The sequence below is a fragment of the Papio anubis genome, chromosome 12, assembly GCF_008728515.1.
Source record: "Papio anubis isolate 15944 chromosome 12, Panubis1.0, whole genome shotgun sequence".
Lineage (NCBI taxonomy): Eukaryota > Metazoa > Chordata > Mammalia > Primates > Cercopithecidae > Papio > Papio anubis.
In genome coordinates this window covers 122,265,019-122,289,126 of record NC_044987.1, presented here as the reverse complement: position 1 = coordinate 122,289,126, position 24,108 = coordinate 122,265,019, and the positions used below count along the sequence as shown (strand labels likewise).

The 24,108-nt window shown below is 53.5% G+C and overlaps 1 protein-coding gene across 3 annotated transcripts in view; it reads right to left on the bottom strand.

The window, feature by feature from the left end:
- The window catches only part of MOB2 (MOB kinase activator 2), a 72,154-nt gene that overhangs the window by 13,997 nt on the left and 34,049 nt on the right, over positions 1-24,108 (bottom strand). Inside the window, exon 1 of one of the 3 annotated variants that reach the window (XM_009185285.4) lies at positions 3,492-3,622. The exons of the other annotated variants lie outside the window; for them this stretch is intronic. Within the exon in view, the coding sequence (XP_009183549.1) occupies positions 3,492-3,601 (110 nt within the window). The 5' untranslated portion in view covers positions 3,602-3,622. Of the gene's footprint in view, positions 1-3,491; positions 3,623-24,108 lie in introns of those variants that run through there. 3 annotated transcript variants of the gene reach the window in all.

The following is a 24,108-nucleotide window of genomic DNA, read 5'->3' as shown; positions in this document are numbered from 1 at the left end:
GCAGTCACCCTGAGGCAGCCCATTGCTCGGTCCAAGCCAGCAGCAGTTGCTGAGGAGGCCTCAGAGCACAGGACACCCCTGCAGCGCCCGCCTCGTCCTTAGTCACTCTTGGCTTTGCCCAGCGGAGAAAACAGAACTCTGCTGCGCCCCCCGCAGGCTCACAGGCTCTGAAACAGGCTCTGTGCCGTCCAGGCCCAGGGGTCTGCCCAGTCACGGCTTCAGTGGCCCAGCTGCCCCTCACCCAGGGAAGTGCCGAGGCCCTGCACCCTGCTCCCAGGAGCCTGGGGGCACAGAAAGACCAAGTCCTTGGATGTGGAGGGAGGACTCAGGGAGCAGGCCCCGGCCACAGGCAGGACAGAGATGGCACTGAAGGGACCAGGGAGTGGACACCGGACCTCCGCCCACCCACAGGGCTGCTGTGACCACTTGGAAGAAGCAGAAAGGCAGATGGTGCGTGCACAACCCCCAGAACAAAGCCCCCCACACTGTTCCCAGCCCAGCAGGTGGGCTCTGAGTCTGGGTCCTGCCCGGCATGCACTACGCACGTGGGAGGGGCTGGGCCGGAAAGAACCACCTCCCTCCTGCCTCCCACACTCACCAGACTCACCCTCCTCCCTGCTCCAGATGCCCTGCCCTGCCCGCCACAGGGGTCTGCACCCTGCTTGTGGGCACCAGCTGCTGCTCTGCCAACTTGCCCATCTTACACCAGGCCTAGCAAATTTCTCCTGGTCCTTTAAGAGCCTGTCAAATGCCACCCTCCTCATTCTCGCCAGTGGTACCCATGATACTGTGCCAGTCAGCCTCCTTGTCACTCAGCAAGCACGTAACCGATCCCTACTGGGAAGAGAGGCAATCCCTGCTGGACACGAATTTGGTGGGCAGGGGAAGGGGCACAGGGAGACATCAGTGCTGCTGAGCTCCTGTGGAGAATGCAGACAGCCACACAGTCACCACACAGGGGGCCTCGCCCTGCCAACAGCAGGTGCACACTGCTTCACAGGCAGGGGGAGCTGGGGAGTGGGCTGCGAGCTGCCCACTCCTCGTCCACCCTGAGGGACGAGGACAGCACAACCAAGTGCCCCGCGCCTGTGCCATGAGCATCAACTTCATTATCACAGGGACGGGACCCTGGCCAGGCCCCACGGCCCACAGGAATGGGGTGCTCCCAGGCTCAGGGACCCCCACTCACCCAGAGCGCACTTGCTGTGGAAGTCAAGAGAAGCCTGCAGACCCTGAGGTGGGTGGGCAGCAGCAGCAGGTGGCCCTCGTCTGGCACTTCCCACCACAGGTCAATGCCAAGCGGTGGGGCAGGCACCAAGGGCCCAGAAATGCAAGTCCCCAAGCCCAGGCCTGGAAAAATACGGTGACCAGGCAGTGTGTGGGGTGCAGGAAAGAAAGGCCCGCAGGCACCGCCTCCGAGGAGGGCGTGGTCCTTGGACCCCACTCAGCCTTCTGCACCAGGCCCCTCACGCTCCTTGGTTGGGGTGAGTGTCAGTGCTGGTTGGTCCACCCAGAGCCTGAAAGTCAAGGCTCCCAGTGATCCCTTTCCCCAAGACCCGGCCAGGCAGAGCCCCCAGCAGCCACCCAGGGCTCAGCACACCTTGCTGCCCAGGGTGCACGCCACGGGCGCCTCCCGTCACCCCAACATGCAGGGGAGGGCATCACATGCTGGGGTGCTTGGCACCACCCCCACCCCTACATTTCTGATGTGGCCTTCTGGATGTTGGGTGGGGCCTGAGAACTACATTTCTAATACAGTGTTCTAACCCGAGTTCTCCCTGGGTGCTAACCCCACTTCCGTCACAGGGCCTCAGGCCAAGGGGTGGGAAGGCCCCCGGAGCCCCTGTCCATCTCTCAGCACAGCCTGCACTTCCCACAGGCTTCGGCCAGCTGGCAGCTGTGGAGTGTGACTTCTTCTCTTCTGAGTTTAACTGTCTGCCCCCCCAGACAGGTCAGCAGCCCCAGACAAAGCGAGCTTTCACCAGCCTACTGTGCCCTCCGCAGAGAGGCCCACTGAGAATGAAAAAGCCAAGATGGCACAAAGAATGCCTGCAGACACCTCAGACCAAACGTCCACACAGGCAGGTGCCGCTGCTGTGCTAGAACCTCAGCCCCACGTGGCTGCCATGCTCTGCTGCGCCTCGGCCCCTCCACGTGTCCAGCTCCCAGCCAGGGTGGAGCTCCAAGCGTCCGGCTCCCATCGCTTCCCTTGAAACCTCCCTGAGCCCCAGGGAAGGGACCCTGCCCGTCTTCCTTAGGGCCTGCCTGGGCTCCAGGCCTGCCTCTGTGTTTCCTGTGGAGCTGGTTTCAGCATTTGGCCTCAGACACAAACACGCTGGGGCACACACACGCACACATGCCAGTCCCCTCACACCACTGATGTCAGGCACCGTTCCTGATTTGAACTCAACGAGTTCTGCCAACCTGCTCACACATTTCCAAAACCTCCCAGTTTCACCTTAAGATAGGACATCTTCGGCAGGGTCCCCGGCAGGCACCCTTGCGTCTACTTGTGGAGTCCTCCGTGTTGAACGCACAGGTGATCAGGAGACAGGGAAGGAACCCATGAAGAGAAAGATGGAGCCGGGTGCCCAGGGACAGGCAGAGGCACGGAGATGTAGACGCGTGCCACGGCCCCCGCCCCTGGAGGGCACGTCCAGCAGGCCACGCTCGCCTCACACCCCCACCAGGCAACCCCACCAGGGAGGACGCGCCCACTGCTGCAGCTGGCTGTGCCTGCCCCACTCCCCTGGCCCCTCATGCCCACACACAGGTAGGTGCAGACCCCCCCTACACACAGGTGCACGCTCCCACACACGGGCGCACATTCCCACACACGCCTGTGCACACACCCAGCTGAATGGTGTGGACAGGGAGGCACCCCTGCAGCAGGTCAGAGAAAGTACAGGTAAGAAAAGTCAAAAATTGATTTTCCGGCAACATCCCTATGGCAGCCAGCACAAAACCAGGTGCCCAGGAGCCCCATGCCACTTCTCTGGACAAGGCCACACAAGGACAGGCTCCAGATCACCTCTGCCTGAGTGGCTGAAGCCCCTGCCCAGGGCACAAGCAGCCGAGGGTTGGGACAATGACAGGCACACCTGCTGGTGGCGGAGGCACCACACCCTGCGGGCTGCGGGCAGACACGGCAGGCTCCTGCGCTGGCAAGGTGGGTCAGTCCTGAAGGCCGAGGACACCGAGCCCTGCTCCTCTCCCACAGAGCAGCAGGAAGTGCAGGCGGCTAAGGAAAGCTCGACTCGGCAGGGCTCCAGAGCAAACCCGCCAGGCTGGCCCGGGACTGCACAGCTGCCTCTGCCCTGGACTGCATGCCGGTTGCCCAGCACAGCTCGCTGCACAGCCGCCGGCCACACGGGGAGGGCAGCCATGGACACAGTCCACTGCCTCCCCAGCCTGACGTCCTGGGGGCAAGAACAGGACAGACAGACAGATGTCCTACACACCGCTCCCCCGGCCAGGCCGGCAGGTGTTACCTGAGCATTTTGCTGACAGCCTGAAGCACCATTTTGCAGCAGAGTCCGGTTTGCGGGGACTGGCTGGGCAGGGCTTGGTCTTCAGGGAGACTGCAGTGGTCTCCCAGCATGATGTGGGCGATGGGGAGGTGGGGAGGGGAGTTGAGGAGGGGAGGTGAGGAGGGGAGGTGGGGCGGGGTGCTGGCTGGCCAGCACTCACAAGTGCCTGCTGCCGGGCCCTGCAGCCTCTCTCAGCCCTCCACCCTCACTCCCTGACCAATGGGACGCCTGGCAGAGACAAACAGCTGCTCCCTTTCCAGAGGCAAGGGCCGGCCAAGGCTGGTTAAATAAGGGAGCATCTGAATCGGCCTTTCCAAAGTGGCATGGCTGTCAGAAAAGGCGGTGGGGGTGGGACCAGAAGGGAAGGGACAGGGCCGTCCTCGGCCTGCAAGAAGGACCCATCAGAGAGGTCCCGGGGTCCACCTCAAGGTCCTCTGGTGCCAAGCCCCCAGGAAAGCCCTTCTGAACGCAGGTAGCAGCTCTGCTGATGAGCTCCAGGTTGATGGCACCCCCTCACCCTTGTCCGGCCCAGCCCAGCCCAGTCACTGCTCGGGCTGGGGACAGACAAGATGGGCCGCCTTGCCCTGCAGTGTGTACACAACTGGAGGCACTCAAAGTGGCTCTCCCACTGGATGGCCCTGGAGAGAGAAGGGGCCAACCAGCTTCTGGGGTGCCTGGACGGTGCTGGGCTGAGGCTGCGGCCAGCCAGGGCCACAGGGCACCCAGCCCAACAGAAATGCCCAGAGCAGCTCCCCATGGGGGCACATGGAGGGGCATGGCCCTGGCCTTCCTTCTGGCTGGTCTGCACACAGAAGACCGCCACGTCCCGAAAATGCAAACACCTGAGAGGACAATGCTGTCTCCTCGTCCTGAGTCAGTGTGGACCCCACTGGCAGCGACAGCCCCCAACAACACGGGCTCATCAGAAGCCCCACCCACCCACATGGGAGCCGTACTTCCTGTGCTTCCCGCCAATCAAGAGACCCCAGCATCTCCAGCCACTGCCCCTCAGAAGCTGTCCCAGCACCTCTGTCAGTGTGAAGCCCTGCAGGAGTCAGGACACAGCCCGTGGCACTGGCTGCTGCGGGGAGCACACGGCCATCAGGAAAGCAGCCAGGGCTCACCCCTATCAACACCAGCCACCATGGGAGCTGTGGTGTCTCGACTGCATGCACACACACAGCCTGGGCGCACGGGGAGATGGCCAGCACAGACACACTCTCCAGGAGCCACGGCGGAGGAGGATGGACCCAGGCCAGCCCCCCCTCCCTAAGCAGCAGCAGCAGCAGGCCCAACAGGCTGCAGTTTCATTTTCCCCACTAGGCCAGTCCCTAAGCCACGCTCTGAGCAGTGCGGAACTCGTCTCTACAGAACGAACAGCCCGGTGAGGCTCAGGATGTCCACGTGCCCATGGGCCTTCCTCTGCCCTGACAAGGCCATCCCACAGCCCTGTGGTGCCACACACACCCAGGCACCGTGCTCCCGGCTGCCGGTCTGCCCTCAGGGGCTCCACCAACAGTAGGGACACAGGTGCTGGCAGATCACCCAAGCAACAAAGGGGGCCACAGGAAGAGCGGGCTCCGGGCGTGGGGAGGCCCCCGTGAGTTGCAGGGCTGGGACCAGAAGGTGCACGACGCAGACCTGCCCACTCTCGGGAGGCATGATCTGGACAGAGGAGGCCATGCAGAGGCCCACGAGAGGGAGAATGAGCTGCTGGGGGCTGGAGGGCACAACACAAGGCACACTGGGGATGGTGGAAGCTTTGGGCACAAGAAGCCAGAAAACGGGGCAAGGCAGTGGTGAGGGTGGCATAAGGGAAGGGAAACAGGACAAGGTGCCGGGTAGGGTGGGCAGAGCACATTAAATGTGCCCAGTGGGTCTGGTCAGCACATGGCAGCTCTGTGGCTTATGCCACTGTCCTGAGAGGGCTGGGCTGGCATGCGGAGGAACGTCCACATTCTTCTGTGTTTGTTCACTGGGGCACACGTGCAGGGAGCAGGTATTCCTACTGATCAAAACTTAGGGGGTGTGGCGGGGGGGAGGGGCAGCCGGAACCCACAGACACTGAGCTACAGACACCACACTGGGAAGAGGAGCAGACGCAGAGCAGGCCCTGCAGACTCCACGGGGAGCTGCCACAGAGGCCCGCAGGCCAGTGACAGGTGCCAGTGTGGCCTGACCCCGCCACCCCAGAAAAGGAAGAGCAAAAGCACCTTCCGGGCACAGCCAGGGCCAGGAACAGAGCACAGGAGCAGGGCAGAGGCACCGCGCAGTGGGGAGCAGTCAGAACCAAGGCGGGATGGGGCGGGGGCACGAGTCATGTGTCTGTGTCAGAAGTTATTTTACCTTTAATAAGCTTTTAGTTTTTAGAAAAGTGTTAGATTTACAAAGAAGCTGCAAACACAGAATCCCCACAGCCCCACACTCACTCTTCCTATTGCTAACCCTTACACTAGGATGGCCTGTTGGTTAACAATGAACGAATCCATATTGACGCAGCAAGGTCCACACCTGACTGGATCCACGTGCTGCTCTCCTCATGATGAGGCTGGGCTGTGGGTGTGGGGAGGAAGAGCACAGAGGGAAACGTCCCTCTCGTCGCCCCGTACCCAAGGCCCGTCCTGTCAGCGCGGCTCATCGCGGGAGGTGCTGCCCGATCTCCTGGCTGAGGTTGTGACTGTCAGGTCTCCCCATGCAAAGATGCTCTCGTACTTCCCGTCCCACACTGCACTCTCAAAGGAAGCTGCTGCACGCAGCCACACTGAAGGGGCAGGGACCACCCTTTATCACCCTGACGGGAGGGGTAGCTATGGGAATTACTGGAAGTTCTGCACCAGACAGCGGCCTCTTCTCAGTCACTCGTTTATATATTCAGCCATTTGTTTATATTGGGATGAAGTCACGGCTATTGAGGCTGCACTCTGAGCTAGAACACAACACTACTTTGTTTTGCGAATCACACTGTCCGTCCTTGGCCCTGGGGAGCTCCTGCCGTCGGATGCTGGGTCCCCTGACGCGCCCCCATCAACAGACTTTTCATTCTGGGGCATGTCCTGACTTCCTGGCACTGTAGGGTGCTCCAGGTTCCTCCTGCATTCCCTGCCCTGGCCCGGGAATCAGCCCCTTCTCCAAGGAGCCCTGGTTCTTTTTCATTGGAGAATACTAAAAACTGGCCAGGCATGGTGGCTCATGCCTGTAATTCCAGTATTTTGGGAGACCAAGAAGGGACATCACTTGAGCCCAAGAGTTTGAGACCAGCCTGGGCAATAAAGTGAGACCCCATCTTTACAAAAAATGTACAAATGAGCCAGGCTTGGTGGTGAGTGTCTGTGTTCCCAGCTACATGGGAGGCTGAGACAGGAGGATCACTTAAGCCCAGGAGGTGGAGGCTGCCGTGAATCACACCACTGCACTCTGGCCTGGGGGACAGAGCGAGACCCTGCCTCAGAAAAGGAGTGAATGAATTAAACACTGAGACCCGGCCAGGCACGCTGATTCACATCTGGAATCTCAAGAGCACTTTGACAGGCCCCCAGGTAAGTGAGTCACTTGAGGCCAGGAGTTTGAGATCAGCCTGGGCAACACAGCAAGACAAGACCCCCATCCCTAAAACAATTTAAGTTATCTGGGCGTGGTGGCACGTGCCTGTTGTTTCAGCTACTGAGGAGCTGCGGTGGGAGGCTCGCTTGAGCCCAGGAGGCTGGAGGCTGCAGTGAACCGTGACTATACCACTGCACTCCAGCCTGGGTCTACACAAACGAAGAACAACACACTAAGATCAGAGCACTGGGTGGGCTCACTGCTAGTGGGTGTCACTGCTTCCAGGCCCTCTCAGCTGGAAGAACACGGAGGCACACGTGTGTACACACATGCACTCAGACGCCTCAATCTCCACCTACATGGCGACATTTGTATCTACACTAAGCTAAGCAGGGGTTCCCCCTGAGGTCTCCAGCCCACCCCTGCAGCCATCACTGCCTCGACCACACTGGCCAGACGACCACACCTGCGCATCTGTAGCCTCCCCTCCAACGAGGAGACTCCTGGAGAGCTTCGTGTTTTCAATCATTTTGTGAAAACAGCAGAAGACGAGCTCAAATGCTACGGAAGCAGCAAAGCAATGCCCCTGGCACCCTCACAAAGACACAGGGAAAGGGGGTCACTTAAAAGCAGGCACAAAAAAGTTTCACGGTTGTGTCTAGTGAAAATCAAAAAGAATAAAGAAGAGAGTAACACCCCCACTGCCAATTAAAACATCCCAGAAAGACACACACGTAACACAGACCAAGACACACAACACAAAGACACACACACAACACAGACGAAGACACACAACACAGACGAAGACACGAAACACAAAGACACACACACAACACAGACGGAGACACACAACACAGACAAAGACACACAACACAGGTGAAGACACAACACAGATGAAGACACACAACAGACGAAGACACACAACACAGACGAAGACACACACATAACACAAAGACAGAGAACACAGACGAAGACACACAACACAAAGACACAACACAGACTAAGACACACAACACAGATGAAGACATACAACACAGATGAAGACACACAACACAGATGAAGACACACAACACAGATGAAGACTACAACCCAATAAGACAGGGAAACAATGAGATTTAAGAAAATATTTGAGGCCGGGCGCTGTGGCTCACACCTGTAATCCCAGCACTTTGGGAGGCCAAGGCAGGCAGAGGTCAGGAGTTCAAGACCAGTCTGGCCAACATGGTGAAACTCCATCTCTACTAAAAATACAAAAATTAGCCAGGCATGGTGGCAGGCACTTGTAATCCCAGCTACTCGGGAGGCTGAGGCAGGAGAATCGCTTGAACCCGGGAGGCAGAAGTTGCAGTGAGCCAAGACTGCACCATTGCACTCCAGCCTGAGGGACAAGAGCGAGACTTCCTCTCAAAAAAAAAAAGAAAAGAAAGAGAAAATATTTGAAAAAAGAGGCAAAATAAGAATCAGGAATGAGAGGATAAACCATTTTTGAAATGACGTCTAAATTAGAAAGAATACAAAACCTCCACAATGTCCAAGTAGAGGATGGGAAGGAAGAATTTCTTAAAACAATAAAGGAAAGAAGAGATTTCTGCTCCCACTTGTGACAGAGTAACTGAAACTGGACCTCACCTCCACTGTCAACAACTACAAACTGAGTAGAATATATGAAGCTCCTGGCTTCAGACCCCAGATACCGCCGTGCAGGACGGGGGCCCCTGTGCACAAGCAGTGCGTGGGAGCCTCCCAGGCTGTAGGTGGGGACGGTGAAGCCGCACGGGGCCTGCAGTCCGGAGAAGCTGAGGTGGCAGGGATGGAAGTCTCAAGCTGCTGAGCTGTTGAAACCTGCAGGATGAGGAGGAGTCAGGATGGAGCTGCACAGAGAAGGGACTCTGAAAACATCAACAGCGATCCAAGGAAGCCTCTGGACAAACAGCTGAGGGTGTCAGAGAGAACATCTGCAAGGCCCGGCAGAGAACAGCTCCAGGAAGCATGAGGAAGAGAGGTTCTGGAGGTCACACGGGGCCGGAGACAGACACGTTCCCACACCCAGACTGGAGACACCTTGGGTGAACAGATTCAACAGAGATTCCACAATGGCTGTGCCATGGGGACTGGGCTACAATAGCCCAGAGGGAGGGGTTCTCTGGACCTGGCATAACAAAGCTTAAAAACAAGCCTCAGATGGGTCCTAGTTAACCAACAGCAAATTAACTGCCTGCCAGAACAAACCACACTGCTCTTTAAGGGAGGAAAACAGAACTGAGACTTTCAACAACATTGCCACCACAACACCTAGCCTACAAAAAAAAGACTAGATAGAATGAAGCGGAAAAATGTGACTCATAACCAGGAAAAATAAGTGAACAGAAACAGGCCAAGAGATAACAAAGATAATGAAAGTAACAAAGACTTTAAAAGAATGAAATAAATATATTCAACGATTTATTTATTTACTTAGACAGTCTCCTCTATTGCCCAGGCTAGAGTGCAGTGGTGCAATGTCAGCTCACTGCAGCCTCCGTCTCCCAAGTGATTCTCCTGCCTCAGCCTCCAGAGCAGCTGGGATTACAGGCGAACGCCACCAAGCCCAGCTAATTTTTGTATTTTTGTAGAGATGGTTTCACTATGTTGGCTACGGTGATCTCAAACTCCTCACCTAAAGTAATCTGTCCGCCTTGGCCTCTCAAAGTGCTGGGATTACAGGTGTGAGCCACTGTGCCCGGCCAATATATTCAAAGAGTTAGAGGAAAGGTTGGACATAATAAACAAAGCAATTAGGGCTCTCAAAAAATCGCAAACTCCACAAAAGAATAAACAAAAATTCCTGGAACTGAAGAATACATCCAAAATGAAATTTTTATGAGATAAAATTAACATCAAACAGTGCTAATGAGAAGATTACAATAAAAACATCACTTATTAAAATGTGTAGAATGCAGTTAAAGCAGGGCTAAGGAAGAAATTTATAACTATAAATGTTCATATTAGGAGAGAAGGCTTAAAATGAGTGATTCATACATCCACCTTAAGAAGCTAGAAAAAGGAAGTGCATATTAAATGCAAAGTGGAAGGAAAAAATAGAAATCTATGAAATGAAAAATAGGCAAATAATGAAGAATTAAACACAAAGTTAGCCTGGAAAACAAACAAACAAAAAAAACTGATCAATTTCCCAAGCAGACTAAGCAGAAAAGAAACAGAAAGCCAAGAGACGAAGATCGGAAATGAAAGGGACACTCCTACAGACCCTACAGATATTAAGCGGGTAACAAGGCACTGCAAGGAACTAAATGCCAAGAGAAAATGCAGATGAAACAGACAAATTTTTCACAAACACAAGCTACCAAAACGGACATACGAAGAAGCAGAAAATCTGAACTTATAATTAAAAACCTTTCTACAAGGAAATGGCAGGTGCAGGTGGCTTACAGATGAACTCTGAGGATATAAGTAAGAAATGATACCAACCATACACACACTCTTTCAGAAAATAGAGGAGGAGGACCAGCATAATGCTGCTGCCAAAGTGAGACACGGCACTCCGAGAAAAGGGAAATTACAGCCCCATATCCTTCATGAACGTGGATACAAAACTCCGTAAGAAAATAGGAACAAACTAATTCAACAATGTATTGAAAGGATAATACAGCATAGCCAAGAGAGATTCACCCAGTAATGTAAGCTCAGCTAACACTTGAAAATCAATGTCATTCACCACATTAAAGAAAGGAGAAAAAAATATGGCCATCTCAAGTAGATGCAGACACAGCACATGGCAAAATACACGTGCAAACTCTCAGCAAACCAGGAACAGAAGGGACCACACTCAGCTGAGAAAGAACATCTATAAAAAATCTAAAGCTAACATCAAATGCTGCTGATGGAGTAAAGATTTTCCCCTAAAATCAGGAACAAGGCAGGGGCTCTGAGCATTTCTCACTCTCACTACTCTTATTAGGTGCCACTCTGACACCAGTGGCACAATGAGGCCACTGTAATGAGGCAACAAAAAGGTGCACAAGGCATAAATCCTGGAACGGAAAAGGTCACCTTGTTTGGCAGGTAACGCGGTTATGTAAACAGAAAAGTCTAAGGAAACTGTTGCAAGTCTGCTAGAACTGATAAGTAAGTTTAGTGGCATCACAGGGCACAAGGTCAATATAGAAAATTAATTTTATTCCTATACAATAGCAACAAATAAATGGAAAATACAATTTATAAAACTGCTATTTACAATACAATTTTTAAATTCAGGAATAATCTTAAACACAAACGTACAAAACACCTCTCACAAAACAATGTTGAGAAAAATTAAAGACCTAAATGTGAAAAAATTTATCATGGCCATGGATTAGAAGACTCAATATTGTTAAGAAGTCAATTTTCTTAATTCAATACAATCCTATCAAAATCCCAGAATAATTTCTTATTTTTAAAAGAAATTAGCAAGAAGATTCTTGTTTGTTTGTTTGTTTTGAGACAGAGTTTCGCTGTTCTTGCCCAGGCTAGAGTGCAGTGATGTGACTGATCTTGGCTCACCGCAACCTCTGCCTCCCGGGTTCAAGTGATTCTCCTGTCTCAGCCTCCTGAGTAGCTGGGATTACAGGCACCCACCACCATGCCTGGCTAATTTTTGGTATTTTTAGTAGAGATGGGGTTTCACCATGTTGGTCAGGCTGGTCTCAAACTCTTGACCTCAGGTGATCTGCCCGCCTTGGCCTCCCAAAGTGCTGGGATTACAGGCATGAGCCACTGCGCCTGACCTAACAAGAGGATTCTTAAATGCACATGGAAATGCAAAAGGACTTTGAAGGATCCAACCATTCTTGCAAAAGAAGACCCAAGTAGCAGGACTCACACGAATTTCAAGACTTACCTTAAAGCTACAGTATTAAACACCGATAAAACATAAATAGAATAGTGTTCAAAACTAGCCCTACACTTACATGGTCAACTAGACTTCAACAAAGGTGGGAAATCAATCTAACGGGGAAAGGAAAATGTTTTAAATAAATGGTTCTGAGAAAACTGAGTATCTCTGAAGAAAAAGAAACCTTCAATCCCTACCTCACACCAAGACAGATCAGAAATTCAGACATAAAAGCAAAACTACAATGCTTCTACAATAAAACATGGGAGAGTATCTGGGCCAAGCTCAAAGTAGGCAAAGATTTCCTAGAATGCAAAAAGCACTAACCAAAAAGTGACAAAACATATTTCATCAAAATTAAATCATACACACACTTCTATTCAATATACTATTAAGAAAAATGAATAGGCAAACCACGGATGGCATATATCCAACAAAAGACTTCTAGCTAAACTACAGAAAGCAGGTCTACAGTTCAACAATAAAAGAGACAGCTCAATGTTTAAGAAGGGCAAAAGACTGGAATAGACATTTTACATAGGAAGACAAATAATGGCCACTAAGTACAAGGGCAAGTGCCACGGCCTCCAGAATGGCCAAACCTGCACAGACTGAGAACACCCAAGGCACGGAGGAGGCAGGAACCAGGAGACTGACGTGCTACTGATGGGGCTAGGAACTACTGAGGAAAAAGACACAACTACTGAGGAAAAGGGCTGGCAGTTTCTTAGAAAGTTAAATGTGCATGTAGGATTCCATAATTCCGTGGCTAAGTACTGACCCAAGAGAAACAAAAACATACATCCACATAAAGGCTCCTACAAGAACGTTTACAGCAGCAGTGTTCACAATAGCCAGACACTGAAAACAACCCAAAGTCCACGAACAGAAGAACAGCTCAACAAACGACAGTATATTCACACAACAGAACACCACTCAGCACCCCAAAGCATAAAACCACCACTAAGATGCAACACACAGCTAAGCCCCACAGATGTGATATTGGGGAAAAACGCCAGAGACAAGAGCAGGGATCATTTGATTCCATGCATCCGATATTCTAGAAAAGTCCCAATCAGTCTCTGATGAAAACAAATCAGAACAGTGGCTGCCTGTTGGGAGGGAGGTGGCAGGGAGGTGGCAGGCAAACAGCGAGGGCTGACTGGGAAGGCACGTGGTGGTGTTTTCTGGGAAGATGGAAACATTTTGCATCTTGACAGGGGAGTGGGCTACAGGGGAATTCACATTCAGCAAAACTCACCTAGCTGTATACTTGAGATCCGTGCATTTCATTGTTTGTAAATTATATGTCAATTCTGAAAAACTAAAAGTTTCTACAAAGGAGGAAAGAGAGAAAGCATTTAGAGAAAGCGGCAGACAAAATTAAAGGAAAAAAAGACTTGCAACTACGTAGGAAAAGGCACATGTCACCTCAGACCAACCCACACCAAGGTGTTCTAGTAACATTACTAGACTTATGACAAACAGAAAGTCCTTTGATAAAAGGTAAGTTTGCATACAAAGGAAAGAAAATTGTATTTCCATTAGATGCCAGTAACACTTTAAATCAGAAGGCTATTGTCATCGACAGAATTCCCACGAACTCACAGGTTGAAGCCCGTACCCCCAGTGCTGTGATGCTATTTGGGGATGGCGCCATTGGAGGTAATTAGGGTTAGACGAAGTCATGAAATAGGGTGGGGCCCTCGGGATGGGATTATTGGCCTTATATGGAGAGGAAGGTTCTAGGCAGAGGTCAGCAGTAGCCGCAAACAACACGAAAACACAACCAGATATTACGCACCTCCTCTGGAAGAACACAGCCACCAGCGGAGCCAACTGGCCTCCAAAGAAGAAGAACGTGAATGCGATCAAGGTCTAAATCTAGCTGCCAATTTACAGGAAATACAAAAGAACATGCTAAACAATACCACAGCATGCAATTAGCAAAATTCAGACCCTGGGAGACACCACAGGAAGAGCAGGCAGGCTCCGTTAACAAAGTAAGTGGACGGAAAAAAACCAAACAGGAAGCGCAGAGAGGATCCAGAGATATGGGGCGGAGCCTGCAGACCACTCGGCACCGTGCCGTCACCTCTGGTCCAATGTCGCCTAAGGTGCTGTCCCTGTAGGGGCTAGCTGAGGGTGGCCCTGGAATTTGTGCTATTTTTTTTTTTTTTTTTTTTTTTTTTTTTTTTTTTTGAGACGGAGTCTCGCTCTGTCGCCCAGGCTGGAGTGCAGTGGCGCGATCTCGGCTCACTGCAAGCTCCGCCTTCCGGGTTCATGCCATTCTCCTGCCTCAGCCTCCTGAGTAGCTGGGACTACAGGCGCCTGCCACCGCGCCCGGCTAATTTTTTGTATTTTTAGTAGAGACAGGGTTTCACCGTGGTCTCGATCTCCTGACCTTGTGATCCGCCCGCCTCGGCCTCCCAAAGTGCTGGGATTACAGGCGTGAGCCACCGCGCCCGGCCTAATTTGTGCTATTTTTGCAACTTCTTAGGAATTTATAATGATTTCAAAATATAAAGTTAAGAGAGTTTCACAATCTGTCATCCAAGTGCAATGCATGGGCCTTATTTGAATCCACATTCAACTCTCTAAATACAAGTCATGAGACACTAGAGAAACACAAAGGCTGGATACTCAGTGTTATGAACAAAGCACTACTTTTGGTATGATAATGAAACATCTTATGTTTAAGGAAAAGAATCCCTCTCTTTATAGACATACAGAGAACAGTCACGGATGAAACATGTTCCAAATTTCCTTCCAAATCATCTGGGTGATGCGGGAAAATTACAACTGAGTTGGGTGTGAGCCTGAACACATGGCTTTGAACACGTGTACCCACCAAAATCACTTACCCTTCCTTTAAAATTAGTCCATGAATCCAACCTCTATCAAAGAAACGCACAGAATTTCTCGAGAGATGCTGCCCCAAGAAACCCCAACCAGTCTTTTTCCTAACGACAGCTTTCCATCGGTTCTCCCAGCTCCTCCGAACAGCAGAGCTACCTGAGCTGAGTGATTTATGCTCCATCCCAGCATTGCAGCCGTGGTAGGGGCACCACGGGGCCACAACGGAAGAGCTCGACGGTCAGGTGTGGCTCGAGGATGCGAGCTCTTCTCAGCAAGGGTGCACGCACAGCACTGCTAGCTCACAAAACTCGTGTGTGTGTGTGCACGTGTGTGTATGCATGTGCATGTGTGCATGCAGCACAAGAGTTCACGATGTTTTACTTCTAACCAAAGATCACATGTTCAAGGAAGAAAGGAAAATAATCCCTTCCTTGGAGTCAAATCGAACCACAGGAAAAGTCCCATAAATGGCCGAATGGCAGAATCAGTAAACGACATTTTAAGTCATGCTAACTCTATTCCATCCATCCAGAAAGCCAGAAGAAACATGAGACGTGGTAAACAGAGAGAAAGACGATTTTTCTTCAAATCCAAACTGGACTTCTAGATGTCGGCATGAAGATGTCTGAGGTGAGCACCATGTGGGCCGCTGCAAAGCCAAGGTGGCTGAACTCAAAGACACAGCAGCAGCAACTCCGCAGAGGAAAACAGAGCGGAAGAGGACTGAAAATGAACAGCCCATGCCTGAGCTCCGGCCACCTAACGAGGACAAGCCACAGGCTGGAAAACATTTTTCAAACACACAGATCTGATAGAGGACTTCTATCTAAAGCAGACAATGACCTCTTACGACTCAGTAACAAGAAGGCAAGTCACCCAATAAAAAATGGGCAAAAGACTTCACCAAAGAAGAGATATGATTAGCCAAATGAAGCACACGAAAAGATGCTCAACATCACTGGCCAGCCGCGAAATGCCAAACACAAGCACAGGATGCTGCAGCCACACAAGGGACGGCTGCGACCACGGGACGGCCAGGCCACGTGCCCGTGGGATGACCACAGATGAGCATGCCACGTGCCTGCGGGATGACCACGGGATGGGCATGCCACGTGCCCACCACCGCACCGAGAAGCAGGGCTCTGAGGCTGCTGGTGGGGGTGCGAAATGGTGGCACTGGAACTGCTTTAGAATGCCACTGGGCAGCTTCTACAAGCATCAAGCCTATGCCCACCTACGGCCCAGGTGCCACACTCTCAGCTACTTCATGGAAAGCACGCGTTTCTACTGAGCCCGCACACAAATGTTCACGGCAGCTGCAAGTGTGCTGGTCAGAAAGGAGGGGACCTGCACGCCCACCGTGGGGAGGCAACACGCCGTGGCCTCAGCATCCACAGAGTGTGCCTCAGCCACAGACAGCAGTGGCCTGGGAAACACGTGGAACACGGAAGACTCCTACAGCAAGTGTGCTGAGTGACACAGGCCAGGTGAACATCAGGTTCACACTGCGATTCCGTTCATGGGAAATTCCAGAAAACTAAAGGTGTGACCACAACGACGGAAGCTTGTCAGTGGCTGGGAGCTAGGAAGTGGGGAGAGAAGTGTCCCAGAAAGGCAGCAGGAAACCGGAACCCCGGGGCGATGGGTGTGTTCCTCTCTCCCTGGCATGGCCGTGGCTTCAGGGGTACACATGCACATGTCCACACTTGTCAAGCTGCACCCTTTAAACACAGGTGGTTCACTGTATGTCAAGCAGACTGCAGTAAAGGTATAAAAGAAAAGCAACTCCTCGCTGGGCTCCTGGCCCAATGCCTGCCCACTGTCCCCCTTTAGACTAACGGGCATCTCAGACTTGGGGCATTCCCTCCAGAACTGGCTCCTTGGGTGTCCTCCGCAACTCCGGAGACTTGTTCCATCCTCCCACTGCCTCAGAGGAATGCAGGAGTCCTCCCTGGACCCCCTCAGACCCCACTTCCACCCATCAGCAGGTCCTCACGGCTCTGCCCACAAACCACGCCCGGAGGTGTCTCTTCCCCCCACGTCCCCCACCCACACACCTCCGCAGGCCTCCTGTGTCACAACCATGGTCTCAGGCAGGCCCCCTTGTGCCCCCACCCTCCAATCCACTCTCCACGTGACTGTGAGTGTGATCTCGGCAAGTCAGCTCTGACCCCACCCCCAGCTGCTCAAAGCCCCTCACGGCTCCTGCGCCGTGCAGCGAATGAGCCTGAGTGCTCCCCACACTGCCTCTGTGCTCTCCCCACCTCCCCTCGCTCTGGTCCCTCGAGTCTCCTCTGCGGCCTGGGCACCCAGCATGTTCACGCTGCGGGGCCAGCCACCTGCCCTTTGCTGTGGCCGGAGCGCTCCTCCTCAGACATCCCATGTTCTGGTCAGCCATTCGTTTCCTACGTCTCTAGCCGCCCTACCTGGCGCTCCTCAGTCCGCGACCGACAGGCACATCTGTCCAGCACTCCTGTTACAATGTAAGGCCTCTAAGGGCAGGAGTCTTGTGTCCACTGTACTCCTGGCACCCGGAACAGGGGGACAACAGGCAGTCAATATTTGTTAAATGAATAGAAGAAATGCCACGTCAGCATCAGAGCAAGAAAGCAACCCTCAAAGCAGAGAGGTGATGGGTGAGTGGAGGGCAAGCGAATGAAACCTGTCTCCCCTCTCACTCATGTTTCTCAGTCCATGCCTGTGCCCTGCAGTTGCACAGTGACATCCAGGGTGATGCCAACACCCAGGGTGCCAGAGGATCCTCAGCGGCACTGACGCCCTCCCGCCGGGTGTGGCGTCTGCATGAAACACTCTGCCCCGGTGCTTGCCAGGGCTCAGTCACCCACACTAGGGCGGACGCCAGCACTAAACGAGCACTCAGCTAGAAGGGAACCACAGCCCCAACACTGGCCATGGCGGCATCTGGGGGGAGTGGACCTCAGGACTTGTGGCACCTGCGCCAAGGGAAGGGACTGGGGGAGAGCCAGTCACGTGCCCTGTCTGTTGAACGTGGGATCTGGTACAGTTGAAAAGGGCCTGTGGCAGGGCGGCCGGCTAGGCAGCGAGTGTCGGATCTGTGGCTCTTCCCGTCCCTCCAGGCTTGCCTCCTGCCCCAGCCGTGATGGGAGCAGGGCACTCCTAGAACGGGGAGGAGACTGGCAGGGGCAAGGAGGTGGGAGGGGGCAGCCTTCGGCTGCGCTCCAGACAGCATCCCACCCTTTCTCAGTAGCTTACGCAATTTATAGCTGAGAAATGGCCCATGAGGTCGAAAATCACAATGACGGCTGCACCAAGGGGGATGTCAGACCTGGGAGGGTGAGAAGGGAGGTCTGGACTCAGGAGGCAGTTTTCTGGGGACGCCAGGGCCTCGTCCATGGAAGGTCTCACAGCACCTGCCCACTGGGCGGCCCGCACGGCTGGCGGCTCCTGGCACCCATGCCACGCTCTCAGCTGCCCCAGAAGCTCAGACTGTCAAATAAGTGGCACTGAAAACCCCCAGGCGACAGGAGAGCCCCGTGTGTGAGTTCTTCCCCCACAGCTCCCTTCAGAGTACTCAGCCAGCCAGAGAACTCGAGGTGGAGGCTGCAGCGAGCGGGGAGAAACCCACACTGTGTCTGCACTCACGCAAGTCCAGGACAGCCAGGGCAGGGCACTCTCGGACTCCCAGAAGACCCCCAGGGCTTACGCAGCAGCTATGTTACGAGACATCTGCGGCACAGAGCACCTAGGCTAGGCCGGGGACCTGCTCTCCCGACCACACAGCAAGCCCAGGAGCCACCCAAGGGTGAACTGAGGGGAAGGGGACCACACTGGGGCACAGACGCCAAATGGCCGGCTTTGTCAGAAGACTCTAGGCGAACCGTGGAACAACGTGCAAGGGAAGGGAAAGAGCCTCGTTCACAGAGAACCTTCTAAGTGCCGGGTGCCACGTGAACATCGGTGTGTGCGTCCCAGGCACCCCGACTTCAGCCAATAGGCCTCTGCAGGGCAGAGCCGGAACAGATGCCACAGCCTCACCTGACCCTCCACTACTAGCTTCCCAGGCACCCCGACTTCAGCCAATAGGCCTCTGCAGGGCAGAGCCGGAGCAGATGCCACAGCCTCACCGGACCCTCCGCTACTAAGGAGTCCTTTGATTGGAAATCAAGGCTGCCTCCCTCTAAAGCATGGTCCTGCTGCAGAAAAAACAAATTTAGCCACCCAGCCCAACACTTTGGGAGGCCTTGGTGAGAGGATCACTTGAGGTCAGAAGTTTGAGACCAGCCTGGGCAACATAAGGAGACCCCCCCATCAAAGAAATCTTCAACATTATCTGGCATGGTGTACCTGTAGCCCCAGCTACTTGAGAAGCTGAGGTGGGAGAACGGCAAGGGGCCAGGAGCTCAAGGCGACAGTGAGCTCTGATTGCGCCCCTGCACTCCAGCCTGGGTGAAAGCATGAGACCCTGACTGCCTAAGTAAATAAATGATAACGGAAACACAAGTGTGCATTTTAGGAAACAAACACACTGCCTTTGAACTTGGTTCCAGGACCCACAAAAATGGCTTTTGAAGCAAGTAGACCCCAAGGTAGGGATCGGCAACACTACCCAGAAAGGAACTACACCCACATCAAGCTGAAGGTTGATCTGAAGGGGATCGGGGGGCTCTTACAGGGCCTGCCCACAGAAGGGAGCAGCTGGGTTCTGGGAACAGCCAGTCCAAGAGCAGCACTCCAGCCGGCTCTGAATAATCAGGCTTCAGAATCCCTCAAGTTCCTCAACCGGCAGCCCCCAGATCTGCCCCTGCCCATTTTACTGATAAGGATGCAAGCTCCACAGGGTGTTCACACAGGGTCCTGGCACCACCAACGCCATTTTCAGATCTAGAAAACAGACCCTGTACAAACACTGAAAAGTAACACTGGAGGTTCCAAGCCTCGCTAGCGTCCTGGAATACAACCTCTGTAGCGGCAGGCGTAGAGAAGGTTTAAAAAAATATCTAACTGGGCGCGGTGGCTCACGCCTGTAATCCCAACACTTTGGGAGGCCAAGGCAGGTGGATCACAAGGTCAGGAGTTCAAGACCAGCCTGGCCAATACAGCAAACCCCCGTCTCTACTAAAAATACAAAAATTAGCCAGGCGTGGTGGGGCGCCTGTAGTCCCAGCTACTCGGGAGGCTGAGGCAGGAGAATTGCTTGAACCCAGGAGATGGAGCTTGCAGTGAGCTGAGATCACGCCACTGCACTCCAGCCTGGGCGACAAAGCAAGTCTGTCTCAAAGAAAAAAAAACAAACAAAAACACCTGTACTGGCTGGCAAAGCACTGCAGAGGGAGTCCAATGGAACAGTCTCTTTAGGATGCACGCCGCACCCTCGTGCTGAGTATCTGGATGGAGCCTCCTAATGCTGCAAGAGGAGCAGAGCAGGTTATTTCCACACCCATTTTACACATGGGAAAATGGATGATAAAAAAGCTCCCCAGCCCTGGTCACATGGCACAGGGCAGCCACCCATACACACATACAAACACGAACCCCCTGGGGGCATGGCACAGGGCAGCCACCTATACACACATACAAACACGAATCCCCTGGGGGCATGGCACAGGGCAGCCACCTATACACACATACAGACACAAACCTGCCTCCAGCTGAGTGGACAAAGAGATTTTCCAGCACTTCATCTACCCAAGTTCATAACTGTTCTTACAAAGAACAATCCTAACAGAGCTGCCCCCTGGATCACCCCCACTCCATTCAGGCTCCCATGGAAGTTGTGTGTGTCTGTGTGTGTCTGTGTGTGTCTGTGTGTACCCGTGTGTGTCTGTGTGTGTCTGTGTGTACCCTGCCAGTGTGAGTGTATCTGTGTATCCGTGCATGTGCGTGTGAGTAACTGGTTGTCTGGCAACTGCTCTCCCTTCTTTCTTGCTCCTTCCCTGCCCCCAACCCCCAGCTTGTGACCCCCATTCCTCTCGGTCCCCTAGGCCCCTGAGCAAGCCACAGGTGCACAAACTCAAGCCCACTACAGGCTGGACCCTGGCTCCTCCACTCTCCCTCCAGGCATCTTCTAGGGTCTGCACACCCCTCGCTGGTCAGGTGCCTCCTCCCCCTGCACCCTCAACCTCCCGGCCTCGCTCCTGCTGCTCACAGCAGGCCCCGACCTCCCACCTGGCACAGACTCTGTCTACTTTCCACCCTGCCCCCATCGCCACCACCAGATGGTGACGTCAGGAAACCAGGGTTTCACCTGCTTCCTTCACGGCCACACCCCAGCACTTACACCCATCCTGGCACCGGGGTGGGGACCCAGAGGTGTTTCTGGTGAGCTCAGGCTGTACCTTCACACTGTCCCCTTCCCTGGGAGCTTCCCAACGTAACGTTCAAAGGGCTCCGAGGGCGCCTCCAGCATGTGCACGTGTTCTCAACAGGGTCGCATCCGCACAGCAGTCTAGGCCCCTGCTACTCTCCCAGCTGTGGGGAGGGCCCCACCACCAGCCTCGAGGACCTATCCACCATTTGTCCACTTTCCTCTCATTTTTGTAAAACTGGCACAAGATGCAGTAACATCTCCAAGCCACGGGGCAAGGCCTGATCCCACACACGAGAAGACTGCCCACCCGGGCTCCAGACAGCAGCTCGGCCCCAGGGCAGCCTGGAGCATCTCCATCACTGCACTTCCAGGCCCCAGGAGGATGAACAAGCCAGCGGCAGGGCCCATGAAGCCCAAATCCAGCCCCCAAGTGCTGGACATTCAAGATTTTCAGACCAGGGGTGTGGGCTGGTACCAGAACTTGTCTCCTGTCCCACCTTGTTCATGCCTGCTGTCCCACCAGTGAAGACAGAAATAAACTCAAATGTTGACACCCAGCCCCCCAGGGGCCAGCCCCAGACAAACCGAGGAAGGGAAGATTCAGCCCAGGAACAGCAAAGCAAACACACAGGACCCTACATGGGGAAGTCAGCCACCAGGACACAGCGCAGACAGACGCACTCACAAGCGGCACTGCAAAATGAAAACACCTGTACTTCAGTGGACACCACTAAAACAACAAAGACAAGCCACAGACCAGAAGAAAACATCTGCAAATCACACAGCTGGTAAGGCACACAGCTGGTAAGGCACTAAGTCCACAATAAAGAACTCTCAAAACTCAACAATAAGATGGCATCTAATCTAGGGAAAAACAGAGAAGATTCTAACAGACGTTTCCCCAGAGACACAGGACCGGCTAGGACCACCAAGCGTGGCATGCAAGTCACGGCCACTGTCCGAGCCCGCCACACCCACCAGGATGGCAGGAACCTACGGCAACCACGAGGGCTTGAGAGGCGGTGGGCAAACTGGAGCCTTCACACACCACTGGGGGGCAGAAAGGCCACAGCCACTTTCAGGAGACTGTCCCACGTCACACACATGCCTCCCGTGGGACCCGGCAATTCTGCACGCCAAGAGCAGAAGACAGCCTTGTAGACAGCCCTGACTGAGCACGTGCCTCCAGCACTGGAGACGACCTAAACGGCCACAAACCGGTGAAGGAACAAGCAGACTCTATCTTATCCACACAAGGCCGCTTCTCACCAACAGCAAGGAACAAGTTTCTGACACACACACACGGATGGATCTCAAAGCATCTAGCTAAGTGAAAGAAGCAGACACAAACAAAGCAGGAACTCTGACTGCATTTACGTGAAATTCCAGCAAAACCCAAATGACAGTGCTGGAAGCGTCCCGTGGTTGCCGAGGGCGCGTCAAGGGGTTGGCTTCAAAGGGGCACGTGGGGCCTTCAAGCATCATGCATCGTGACCGTGGGGTGCGTATGAGGCTACATGCATTTGTCAGAACACACCAAAGCATACGCTGTATTGCATATAACCTACACATACAACAAAACACATGCTTTAAATTGGTGAATTTTACTGAATATAAATCACACCTCTAGAAAGCTGACCAGACACACACAGAGAATCCACAGCCTGAGGAGAAGCCCTGGACTCCCAATGTGAAGGACTGGCCCGCACATCACCATGGGTTAGAAAGCTGACCACACACACAGAATCCACAGCTCGAGGAGAAACCCTGGACTCCTGATGTGCAGGACGGGCCCGCACATCACCATGAGTGAACCCCGCAGGTATGACGGTGAACAGAGACAGCAAACGTGGCGGGGAATGGCTTCGTGACTCCACTGACATCAAGCTCATGGGCCAGACGCAGGGACCCTGGGGGCTGCTGGTTTTCCCACTGCATAACACGGGCTGGTGTGGGTTCACTGCGTGCTTTCCTGTGTGTGTGCGCTTCACACCTAACATCCGAAAATGAAACGTTCGACAATGTTTCTAAAGCAGAGGGCTGTTGTGCTCATGATGCTTTATTTTTGCTAAATGGTGCTTACTGTATGCTCACTGCATAGTTCCCAATTGTTTTTTGCTGTTTATTTTTTTGAGACGGTCTCACTCTGTCATCCAGGCTGGAGTGCAGTTGTGCGATCATAGGTCACTGCAGCCTGCACCTCCTGCACTCAAGCGATCCTCTCATCTCAGCCTCCCAAAGTGCTGGGATTACAGGCGTGAGCCATCACACCCGGTTAATTGTTAATTTTTTTTTTTTTTCTGTAGAGACAAGGTCTAGCTATGTTGCCTGGGCTGGTCTCCAACTCCTGGGCTCAAGCAATCCTCCCGCCTCGGCATCCCGAAGTGCTAGGATAACAGGTGTGAGCCACCATGCCTGGCATCAGTTGCTTTTATATGAAGGATTTCACAATCACAGAAGCTGTACCTGTTTTCAAGATGGAAGGAACGAAAGCCACACGTCAGGAATGGGGAAAGCCCAGGGCCACCTGGAGGGCAAACCATCCTTAGGGCCTGGGGCCCAGGGTCCTCAACCCCGCCCCAAGCCACAATCCCCAGTGAACACACCCACGGGGGACCACACCCAGAAGCCCAGCAGCTTCAGCTAGCCCCAGGAGGCAAGGTCGGTGATATGCCAGGCTCATCCCCTCCAATGTGAGAAGTCACTACTCCCAGTGACAGAAACATCTCAGGAGCCACCCAGCTGGGTACGGCGGCTCACACCTGTAATCCCAGCACTCTGGGAGGTCAAGGAGGGCAGATCACAAGGTCAGGAGATCGAGACCATCCTGGCTAACACAGTGAAACCCCATCTGCTACTAAAAATACAAAAAATTAGCCAGGCGTGGTGGCGGGCACCTGTAGTCCCAGCTACTCGGGAGGCTGAGGCAGGAGAATTGCTTAAACTTGGGAGGTGGAGGTTGCAGTGAGCCAAGATCGTGCCACTGCACTCCAGCCTGGGTGACAGAGGGAGATGCCATC